Source organism: Mesocricetus auratus, unplaced genomic scaffold (genome assembly GCF_017639785.1).
Source record: "Mesocricetus auratus isolate SY011 unplaced genomic scaffold, BCM_Maur_2.0 Super-Scaffold_100020, whole genome shotgun sequence".
Lineage (NCBI taxonomy): Eukaryota > Metazoa > Chordata > Mammalia > Rodentia > Cricetidae > Mesocricetus > Mesocricetus auratus.
The window spans coordinates 23,902,606-23,915,095 of NW_024429201.1; the positions used below are offsets into that span (position 1 = coordinate 23,902,606).

Here is a 12,490-nt window from a genome sequence, read left to right on the forward strand (position 1 = left end):
ACAGACCCTGGAATATAAGAGAAGTAAACAGCCATAAAAGCCATAAAGGTTATATGTAATCATCAAAAATCAGGAGAGAAGAGCACTTCAGACCTACCAATAAAAGACAGAGGAAAATCGTGTGATTGTGTGTGTGCGTGTGTGTGTTTGTGAGAGACAGAGAGAGTCCCAGAACTTCAAGCAAACTGAAAAATACAAGAACTAAGTAGGAACTTAGTATTGACTTACTAAGGATTGATAATTAAATTCATTCAAATATCCAGACTCATTTTCCAAACCAAACACCTAAAAGAGCTTATGAGATTATGGCATTAACAAAGAAAGGTAAGTTGTTTCTTTTTTCTGTAAATTGCATTCAGTGTTAACAATAATGCTTTTATACCAATCGTACAAATTCTGTGTGTCAGTCAAAATAGGCAATTTTATAAATGTTTATTTACTTCAGTAGGCTACCTGGTCATTCAGATTACTTGAAAGTCACAGTTTTCTCTCAAAATAATAAAATTGCAATTGACTTCATTTGAAATAAGGAGATAGTTTACACTGAAGCGATTCCTGACCCCAAGAACTGTGGGCACCCTGTAAATGTCTGATACTACAGGAAGCACATTCTCTATGGCTCCTGTGGCTCCTCATTATCACCTTTTCCTGTCTGATGGGGAGGAGAGGGGGAGAAAAGAGGAGGGGAGGGAGCAGCGTTGCTCTGTGGGGACAGCACACACCTGTCGGGACAGGTTCTGCTGCCAGCTGCTGCTTTTCTCGGACCTCCCAGATGCGGACACTGCCATCTTCTGAGCACGAGATTAACTGCCTGTCGGGATAAAAAAGCAGAGAGAAAAAGACAGAAAGCACCCTGGAAGGCCAAGCGCAGACTGCTGAGATCACCGCAGCCCTCAGCTGACTGTGGACAGCTCTGGCAAGGCTGACCACCACAATTTGGCATGGCTTTACAGTGCAAACTGAAAACAGTCGCCGGCAAAGCCCACACCACCCTCCGTGACACTGGCTCAAATGATGTAAAATTATCATCTCCGTTTTGAAAAGACCATTCAGAAAAATGACATGAACTACACAATGGCCTAGCAGTCTCCTCCTTCCTGCCTTTTATTACTCTCTTTCTACAGTGCCTCTCATCCAAAGGATGATGCATGGAAAATGCTACTCTGCCATTTCCTCAGTGGAATCTTAGCTGCCAAAGCAACCCTCATTTAGTAGCCTCAGCCAGTAAGAGCTTCTATTTGATTTTAGTCATAAACATATGCCGCCACTAAAAAAAAAATGAGTTTATAGAAAATATAAAGAAAAAATAGTAAATTGTAAGTGATCCAGGTCTTTTACCTTATTAAGTAACGATTTTAAAGAAATCCTTCTAAAACAAAACAAAACATAGTATAATTCATTTAACCTTGCCCTTATAAATTTTTGTCATATATTGCTACAAACTCTTCAATTACAGCCAGTCATGGAACAGTCCCTATTTTCAAAAGAATGCCAAGGTCAAACCACGGAGCCAGGTAATTTGGCCACTGCAGAAATGACGCTGGTGGCCCTAGGAACCGTGACTGTCTTTCATCTTTGCAGAGAGATGAGAAAATGTACCTGTTGGGAAGTTTGTCGATGTGTAGGACGTTGGAATCGTGTGCAGTTTTCTGGCAGGCAATCACATGCTTCAATTGTAAGTTATACACATATAGCCCCCTTCCAACTGCAGCGAATATATTCTGGGAGGTAGGGGTGGAGAAAGTTCAGAAATTGGCATAAAACTAGTCTTTACTACCTGGTGTAATAGATTTCCTGCCCCTGGGTGACACTGGAAACCCACTGCTCCCTTACCAGCCTTCAGACAAAAATTACAGTGCTGCCCTCTGATGCCCCCAATGTCAGTCACCAAGGAAGGCTTAGCACACTCGGCAAGCAGGCGGAAGGCACTGCACAGGGCAGGCAGCTCAGCTCTGCTTTCAGGCTCTCTGGAGACCAGAGCTGTGGGAGTGATGGCTGCTACCAGGGCCCTGCAGCAGAAGGTGCCCAGGCACAGCCTGAGCTTCCAAAGAACACAGCACCCTTGGGCATTTACTCAGCTGCTTAGGCTAAATGGCTTACACTGAACATCTTAATCAGTCAAAAGGCCTATAAACAACCTGAAGAGGTATATGTGGTGGCGACACTATTCTAAGGTCATCTGAAGAAATAAAAAAATTCTAAACCTAGTATTAGAAATTCCTTTTAAAGATGTTTTCATCTTCAGAGGGTATTTTTGCTACTGTTCCCTTCAGCTCCACCTTACAGCATCTGTTGAGTGACAGGAAAGCATTATTGGTACTTTCCAGATGGGCAAGTTAAAATTTAAGAAACTGAATGACTGATAAAAGGGCTCAAGTGGGTAAAGGTGGCTGCCACCAAGTCCGATGGCCTCAGGCCATTTCTGGGACCATGTGATGGAAGAAGAGAACCAACGCTTGAAAATTATCTTGACATTCACACATGGGCCATAGTGCAACTGCGTGCACACCACACACGCGCGTGCGCCACACACACAGGAAATAAAAGCACTACTATTGAATTTGTCAATAAAAACAAAATAGTAACAAGTATGTAAATTAGGATAAAAAGCACAAATAAAGGTTTCCTTCACTCCCTTTCTCAAAGGCTGTGAACACTGAGAAAAGTAACTCCCCTTAAGCACATTTTCTGAGCTGCTGAGGCTTAAAGAAAAGACTTTTTCAGATTGAGGCAAGAGTCGGTAGTGAGTTGGCGCTGGTTTTACAGTATGTGCCTGACCAACAATAGGCAGCAGCTATTCTCGCCTGGGTATCTGACCAGGGTGCCAGCTACCTAGAGGGAAAACATTTCTCAAAGTTTTAACCTTTTCTCCCTCTCTAGGAAACACATGAGAATTTAAAACAAATGCAATAGGAACACGGCGGGACCGCTTAATCCAACCCAAACAGGTATGTAAACTTGCATTCTAATAGTTTCTTTGCATGCAAGATTAGGAACAACGTCTAAAGTGCTCTTTTTAAATACAAGTGGTATATTTTTTATAAAATTATCAGGCCACTTTAGGACCTGAAACCATTGGTAGTAACCTTTTCATTACTCTGTGTGTGTGTGTGTGTGTGTGTGTGTGTGTGTGTGTGTGTGCGTGTGTGTGTGCGTATACATGCATGTTCGGGTGCATTCGCCTTCTGCTTCTCTCCATCCTGTGGATCCTGTCAGTTGGACTTGGGTTGTTGGACTTGGTGGCAAGTGCCTTTGCCCCTCTCAGCATCCCAGAATCATATGTCCAGCATACTAGGCTTTAAATAGCAGATTCTATTTGTAACAATTATAATTTATTCTCTTTACCTCTTCATCACATGTGAAATGATTAATAGAAATGTCATTTTGTTTTTGGCAGAGTTTTATTTCTTGCTGGGCATCCGGCTGTGGAGATGGGTTCCAGAAGCTGCGCTCACAGGCCTGCACAGTCCAGTCCAGGGCGTCCCAGATGATCAGCTCTCCAACATGGGAGCCAGTGATGAAACTCTTATCTAGAAAAGTTCATAAGTGTTCTATTACTGATCATGTTCTCTAGACTAAAGATAAAATTGAATGGGCTTCCTAATTGTTCCTAGACAAGCCACACAGAAAGATTAATATGACACTAAGAAGCCAGAAATAGACTAGTTCACTGACTGAAGATAAATACTACAGTTTGTGCCAATAAAAATGTCATCTATAATGTTTGGTCAAGTTTCACAGGAATAAAAATAAAAGAATCTTAAATGAAATGCTAAAAATTTGTCAATTAAAACACTGAGGGTACCTATGGGTGTGGCTAAAATAAGGTAAGTAGTTCTACGGTTACAGAGTGGTTAGAGGACACTAAGAGAAGCAGGACAGGAGAAGACACACAAGGAAATATCTGCACATATTTAAAAAGTGGGGAGAACATGGAGAGATGCTCTCTCAGCCTGGACACATGGGGGAGTGTGCCCTGCCCTGGACGATATGACAGACTCTGGAGATCCCCCATGGAGGGCCTCACCCTCCCTAGGGAGTGGGGATTGGGTAGGGGGTGGAGGGGCTCGGGAGAGGGGGAAGGGGGAGGGCAGGGAGAGGGAGCTGGGAGTGACATGTGAAGCAAGCTTGTTTCGAATTTAAATTAAAAAAAGAATTTTTTAAAATGGGGGAGAATTGGTAACTCAAATACCAAAATGGTTCATTATTCTCAGTGGATATTGCACTCACAGGAATTACTAAGAATAAGAAAACAGATGAAAAATAAATATGTGATAATATTTTAAACTATTTTAACAATCAAAGAAATTTTAAATGATATATACAGCATAGGGGAGGAATATGTGGGAATCAGTGTGTTTACATACTACTAATGTCTTAATACATTTTAATACATTTCGGCACAACATCACGCAATTATTTCAAAGACAGGGGTCAAATTGTAAAATAACAAACACATTGATCCACCATTTCCAATTCAAGAAATTTATCCTGAGGGAAATGCATAACAATCTATGTACAAAGCTGCAAGACATAACCCTAAGAATTATAGGTCAGCCTAAATATCCAACTGTGGGCTAAATATAACAACCATAAAATAAAATAATACTAACTACTGAAAACTAAGCTGTAAAAGTATATTTATATTGGTATGGAACTATGTTCATACCATACTCTTATAAACAGTAAACTGCCATGTGGTTGTGGCTCAAGCCTTTAATCCCAGCACTTGGGAGGCAGAGGCAGAGGCAGGTGGATCTCTGTGAGTTCGAAGCCAGCCTGGTCTACAGAGTGAGTTCCAGGACAGCCAGGGCTACACAGAGAAACCCTGTCCCAAGAAACAAAAAAACAAACAAACAAAAAAAAAAAGCAAAGCAAAACAAAAACCCGTCAGTAAACCATGTATACATTACATACAAATGCACATATGTACATACACAGGAAATACATAAAAGATATGGACTAGTGTTTGATACTGAATGATGGTACAATTTTCATTTTAAATCCATTTTAATTCTGTTTCTTGCTATTATCATATTTTAGTATGACTCTGTTTTACTTATAAAACAATAAATTTTAAAACCCTCAAATCTTTAATAGATACTATGCAACTGCTATACTAAAAATTATCTCTCTAATGGGATTTATTACTACTCTTACATGTTCAAGGTATGTCAGGACAGAGAACTCAAGTCACAGCTCTGGCTCTGCCTGCTACTAGCCAGATAGTCTCAAACAAAATCATCAACTTTTCTCTGTCTTAGATTCTTCATGCATTAAATAAGGATGATCATAGAAAACAAATTAAATAATAAATATCTAGCTTTTTAAAATCTAATGTTATTTTGAGTATAGGTATTCCTCTACATTAATAATATTTAAATGTACAGTGATTTACAACTTAGGAATACACAGGTAGATAATTATAACTTCATTATTCTATCTGTTAAATAAACAAACAGGACAGAAGTCTGCCATAGCCAGATGAACAATATCTCAGAAATAAAAGTCACTAGCCAACTAGATATGAACATTATTTTTATCTTGGTCTCGGAGTCATAACAGGCAGCTTATTGATGTCTGTAGTTACTGATGTTTGTAGTTACTGACACACTATAGAATGTGCTGTGTAAAGAAATAAGTTTACTTATGATCTCCAGGAAAAAACAACTTTCTGGTTTTAACACTATGGCAGTTTGGGGTACTTCACTACTCTTTCCATGGCCTCCTCCAATTTCACTTTGTTCCAAAAGAATCAGATAACTTAAGGGTGAAAAGGACACTCCTTGACTGCAGGTCTGGGGCTGTAGTCATCACAGAATTAAAACTTTGAGACCACACAGCTGTCCCCTCTGTGATTCTTTTACACAACAGAAACACAGTATCAATGACCTCTTGAGTCTTTTCACTAAAAGCTAAAGCATACAGTTTCTCCCTGTGTGAGCTATTTGTACTTCCAGACAGGTGGCTCAAAAAGTTTCACACCAAACATACTCAGTGATGTTCTAACAGTGGGTGTCTTTCATCCTGTAGTTTCGTAACTCACTTAGGAAAATCTCTCCCGGCATCCCATCTGTCCATACCTCACAGCATTAATCTTTTTCATCATCATCCTGTCAGCACAGAACGAGCAAAGGAATGAATGAATGCATAGAGCGCTTAGTCAGAAGAGGGTAGGAACGTCAGCTTATGTCTCAGGACCCCCCAGGCATTCAGACCCCTTCAGCAAATTTGGCACACAGCAAGCGTATTTTGGGGGTTCAAGTATATCATTCCAAGACCACTTTGGGGTCACCTCACCAAAAATGCACTTCTTTTTAGAAAAGTGTGTGTGTGTGTGTGTGTGTTTTGTTTCTATGTTGCATGTATGTATGCAGATATGTGGACTTCTGTACACTCAGGTAGAGGTGAGAGGAGAGTTTGGACGCCCTGCATAGCTCTCCGCCTGATTCCCTTAGACAGGGTCTCACTGTTTTAGCTCACTGGTTTTTAGCTAGGCTGAGAGCCAACAAGTCCCCACAACTTTCCCTTCCCCACTTTCAGCCCTTGATTCCGCTAAAGACTCAGTGTCTCTTTCTAAGAGTTGTGGAGAGCCGTCCTCATGCTCGCACAGCAAGCCCTCCATCCCACTGAGCCTTCTTTCCAAGCTATAAAAGTACCAAAGGGTCATCGGTGAAAACATACACACAAGTAACATTACACAGACTTAGCAGGTCCTGGTTACACACACACACACACACACACACACACACACACACACACACGTAACAACAATGAATGAAAAACAAGGTCATGAATTTTAAAGAGAAGAAGGAAAGATATATGGGAAGGTTTGAAGGGAGGAATGGCAAGGGAAAAATAGCATAATTATATATTTTTTAATTTATTTTTGGATATTAAGACAAGGTTCCTTTGTGTACTGGAACACACTCCATAGACCAGGCTGGCCTCGAACTCAGAAATCTGCCTTCCTCTACCTCCCTGGGGCTGGATTAAAGGTGTGTGCCACCATCTCCTGACAATAAATAGTTTAGTTGTTGTTTTTCTTTTTTTTTTTTAAATGCACTTTTGTTGCGGTGTGTGGGAAGAATCGGGGAGAGAGTGAAGTGGGGAATTACAGGACTCAATCATACAAAGTTGAAAATCTTTCAAAAGTCACCAGACTACCCAACCGTTCGTGATTCCTGAAAGTACTTTGCCGTATTTATTATTTGCAGTTCAGTTTTACAGTTTATAAAGTAAAAAGTACTATGGAATTTTCTGTGACCTTCATTAACAATTAATTAATTAGTAATTTCTCTTTAGCTTTCCATAAGATCCTGACTAAGAGCTGTGTGGTAGTCCAGGCTTGTAACAGCAGGACTATAGAGGCAGAAGCAGAAAGATTGTAAGTTCAAGGTCAGCATGGGTTTCACAGAGAGAACCTTTCAGGGAAGGAAGTGAAGGGGGAGCTTAAATTTCAAATGTTCAGAAGCCTCAGGTTGAGGTAGCTCAGTTGTACACACTTGCTTAGAATGCATTGGCTTCTCACCTCAGCAAAAAGGAAAGTAAAATAAAAAGTATAAGAAGTTATAAGCGTAGCTGGCTACTGCACAGCAAAAGCTGGACTGTGAAGCTAACTAAGGCTTACTCGGTAATATCTGGTCTCTTCCTTTAAGTAACCACTTTGTTTCGATGATGCCAGGGCTTCACCACTAAAATAAGACATGTAACTAGACATAACCAACACGACGGGCCAGAACCTGTCCTGCCTTTTGTAGAAGCTCCAGGACCTTGTCGTGGTTTAGTATTTCCAAGGCTGCTTAAAGGGTTCCCCACATAAGAGCTTGCCTTCTGAGCTACCGTTCATGGATAGCAAAAACAGTCTCTGGATACAAAGAGTTGCATGACCACTGGTGCTCCCAGCACAACAGACAGTCTGATCTTTGGGAAGACATGCAACTGAGCTTTGTGAGATGCTGGCTGCTGAGGGCAAGATTCTGAAGCAGGGAAGGACGCAAACCAACACATCTGAAAATAGGACCGGAAGGCACGGAAGACACAAAGCAAGTCTACATTTGGTGTCCTCCATACCCCCTTTCACCTCTGTCTCATGTTCATAGAACATGTTCCTCCAAAGGAGCCAGCCAAGCTCCAGATTTCCAGGGGCTTGGGAGCTGTACCTTCTCCTGCTGGCATATTCCCAGCAATCTTACATGACCTGCTTGCAACCTCCACCAGAACTCTTGTCTGATTCCTACAGAGCACCCAGTTCAGTTCTGATGATATGAGTTGTCATTTATCCACCAGAGGCAGAGTTTGTGATCCTCTCCTGCCATCTGATGTCATACTCAGCTCATTGGTAGTGATGGAGCCAGAGTCATTCATGAAGGATGCTAAAATGCTACAAGCAACAGAATTCACGGCTTGTGTATAGTGAGCATCCACAGCGGTCAAGCAGTACCTTAGGACAGTTACACGGTACTCTATCTGCCATGCCTAAGTGTTAGACCTGCCACACTATGAGACTTGACAGGCTCTACTGTCTCAGAGCTTAGAGTAAGAGATAACAACAATCTCCACTGAAACAAACTATTATGTGAGCAGTAATTCTAAAATACTGGAACAAAACAAGAAGGAAAATCTGAAATTGTAAATAACATAGTGTACACAAAGAGCTTACCATTGATGTTAACCAATGACAGAATATTATCCTGGTGATCAAGAAGGCGTTTAACCTCAATGATATCCCATTCCAGCAAGCCTTCCGAGGGAGCTACTAATCTAAAAATTACTAAAAGACAGTTATTGTACTAAATGGTTAAAGAACATAAAATACCTTTCTCTTCAAAAAGCATTAAAGTATACATGTATAAAGTATACAAAGTATACATCACACTGAGAAAAAAAAACTTTAAAAAGAAGCTGTTTATACCAGTTTACACCATTTCTTTCAAGTGCTTGAGCCGCTTAAATAATCTCTGCAAACTACAAGCCTGGTTTCCTTTGCTCTGTTTCCTTTGCTGACATACCAAACCCACACTGACACCTCCACTTTCCCCAAGGCCTCATCACACATCAGCAGTTATCACTCCATTCCTACCCAGGCCAGTGGCGGGCCACTCTCCTGGGTCATTTCCAGTATCAGTGCTCTCTACACGTGGCCAGGCTACTGTGTACTGCTACAAAACAAGCCACAGATTCTCTGCCCTTCAACTTAGCAAAGGCTTCAGCAGCTGGCAAAAGATAAAAATAGCAGTTAAACAAGACAAAAGGGCTTTTCAGTTTGAGGCATATACTATTAAATTACAAATCTGAGAATAGAGCTTCCAATTTCTTGACTATAGATGTTGACTGTGTTACTTGATTTATTATCTGACTTTAAAAAATAGTTTAATTTATCCAGGTGGTGGTGGTGCATGCCTTTAATCCCAGCACTTGCAAGGCAGAGACAGGCAGATCTCTGAGTTTGAGGTCAGCCTGGTCTACACACAGAGTTCTGGGACAGCCAAAACTGTCTCAAAAAGAAGAGAAAAGGAAATAAAAATACTTATATTTAAACTACAAATTCTAACTTTAATCAAAAACATAATATCAAATCAAGTGGTTTTATCAACCAACATTTACAGCACATCTATGACATTCTAGGAATTCTAGCTTCCAAAAGTGAACAGGCCCAGTTACTGCCCCCAAATGCTCAACAGTCTACAGCAGACATGAGACCCATGTACAGGCTGATCATCAGTATACTATGTGCTCTGACAGGACACTGGACATCTGTGTGCTCTGACAGGACACTGGACATCTATGTGCTCTGACAGGACACTGGACATCTATGTCCTCTGACAGGACACTGGACATCTGTGTGCTCTGACAGGACACTGGACATCTGTGTGCTCTGACAGGACACTGGACATCTGTGTGCTCTGACAGGACACTGGACATCTGTGTGCTCTGACAGGACACTGGACATCTGTGTGCTCTGACAGGACACTGGACATCTGTGTGCTCTGACAGGACACTGGACATCTGTGTGCTCTGACAGGACACTGGACATCTGTGTGCTCTGACAGGACACTGGACATCTGTGTGCTCTGACAGGACACTGGACATCTATGTGCTCTGACAGGACACTGGACATCTGTGTGCTCTGACAGGACACTGGACATCTATGTGCTCTGACAGGACACTGGACATCTGTGTGCTCTGACAGGACACTGGACATCTGTGTGCTCTGACAGGACACTGGACATCTGTGTGCTCTCATAGGACAATGGACATCTGTGTGCTCTCATAGGACAATGGACATCTGTGTGCTCTGACAGGACACTGGACATCTGTGTGCTCTCATAGGACACTGGACATCTATGTGCTCTCATAGGACACTGGACATCTGTGTGCTCTGACAGGACACTGGACATCTGTGTGCTCTGACAGGACACTGGACATCTGTGTGCTCTGACAGGACACTGGACATCTGTGTGCTCTGACAGGACACTGGACATCTGTGTGCTCTGACAGGACACTGGACATCTGTGTGCTCTGACAGGACACTGGACATCTGTGTGCTCTGACAGGACACTGGACATCTGTGTGCTCTGACAGGACACTGGACATCTGTGTGCTCTGACAGGACACTGGACATCTGTGTGCTCTGACAGGACACTGGACATCTGTGTGCTCTGACAGGACACTGGACATCTGTGTTCTCTGACAGGACACTGGACATCTGTGTGCTCACATAGGACACTGGACATCTGTGTGCTCTGACAGGACACTGGACATCTGTGTGCTCTGACAGGACACTGGACATCTGTGTGCTCTGACTGGACACTGGACATCTGTGTGCTCTCATAGGACACTGGACATCTATGTGCTCTGACAGGACACTGGACATCTATGTGCTCTGACAGGACACTGGACATCTGTGTCCTCTGACAGGACACTGGACATCTATGTGCTCTGACAGGACACTGGACACCTATGTGCTCTGACAGGATGCTGGACATCTGTGTGCTCTGACTGGACAATGGACATCTGTGTGCTCTCATAGGACACTGGACATCTATGTGCTCTGACAGGACACTGGACATCTATGTGCTCCGACAGGACACTGGACATCTATGTGCTAAGAGGACACTGGACATCTATGTGCTGAGAGGACACTGGACATCTGTGTGCTCTGACAGGCAGGCCTGATAGAAATAGTCCTAAGGTCTCACAGCCTTTCCAAGTGGTGTTAATCAGCTATCCAAGTCTCTATTTTCCTCAAATTCCTCCCTGGAAAATAGGTCATAGCACATTTCTTCCTGTACCTCTGACAATATTTCGCCAACTGTCAAATAATTTGCAAGATTATTACATTCTAATAGCCTTTCATATTCGAATGTGGCTGCCAGAAGTTCTCTCAGCTAAGCAAAGAGAAGTCTTCTTGACATTGATAAACACGGAGTGAAAACACTACTGCTAAATAAAAGGATAAAGCAATAGTGTAACATATTGGTGAGAAGAAATCTTACCTAATACTTTGAAATTGGTTCACTCTGTATCTCTCAACAACCCCAAGAAGCCAGAACAAGGACAGAGGCAGACATCTCTGAAATAAAACTGCTTTTGTCTTTCTAGCACCCCCATATATGTGTATTCATGTAGCTATATAGACATGTATTGTGCACAAACATAAAGAAAACATATATACTTACTCAGTTCTTTGCCAACTGCTGCTACAACACAATTCCTAGGGATTTCAACCAAAGCACTGATCCCTTCAGAAAAAATATAAGGTGAATCATTATCTCTCATGGGTTATATCAAAACAAAACTTTCTCAATTTTATGTTAGTCATTTCCCATAAAACATATTTGAAACCTGCTACATAAACACTTCCTTTCTTGCTTATACATGGAAAGTGAGTTATAAGTAAGTTTCTTATACCTATGCAAGACTTTTTTAAATATGTAAGTAGGCTCTGAATATTTCTCCTGTGGTGGTAACACAATATATTCAACATGCTATAATCACCATCAACTACCACATAACAAGATAAATCGATTTTTTTCCTCTGATGGGGAAGTCCTGTGTATATGTAAATAAAGCACTGTTGGCCAATAGGGAAGCAAGATAGGTGGGACTAGGAGTCTAGGAGGATTTGGGGAAATGTAGTGAAGAAAGCTGGTCGCCATGTGACTCCCGGGAGGAATGGACTCAGCAGAAGTGCGTCCTAGCAAAGATAAGTTCTTGTAAAATATATACAAGTAATTATGGGTTAATAATCAAGTCAGATCTAGCCGATAAGAAACCAAGCAAACAACCAACAGCTTCATTATTAATATAGTGTCTTGTGTGTTATTTGGGGGCTGAAACTGTAGCAGGGCCCAGGCGGCTGGCGGGGAATACTATGCTACATCCCTCCATGTAACTTTAAGACTATATACTTGCTCACTGGCACTAAACGAGCTAATGTGATAACTGAAAAGCCATATCTGGCCTCCATCCTGTCTCCTTACACAAC

The 12,490-nt window shown here is 41.8% G+C and overlaps 1 protein-coding gene across 1 annotated transcript in view; it reads right to left on the reverse strand.

Moving 5' to 3' along the window:
• The window catches only part of Wdr41 (WD repeat domain 41), a 49,985-nt gene that overhangs the window by 6,273 nt on the left and 31,222 nt on the right, over nt 1–12,490 (reverse strand). Inside the window, 5 exon segments of the mRNA XM_013126224.3 lie at nt 723–811; nt 1,600–1,721; nt 3,346–3,530; nt 8,663–8,773; nt 11,682–11,744. Coding sequence (XP_012981678.1) covers nt 723–811; nt 1,600–1,721; nt 3,346–3,530; nt 8,663–8,773; nt 11,682–11,744 — 570 coding nt within the window.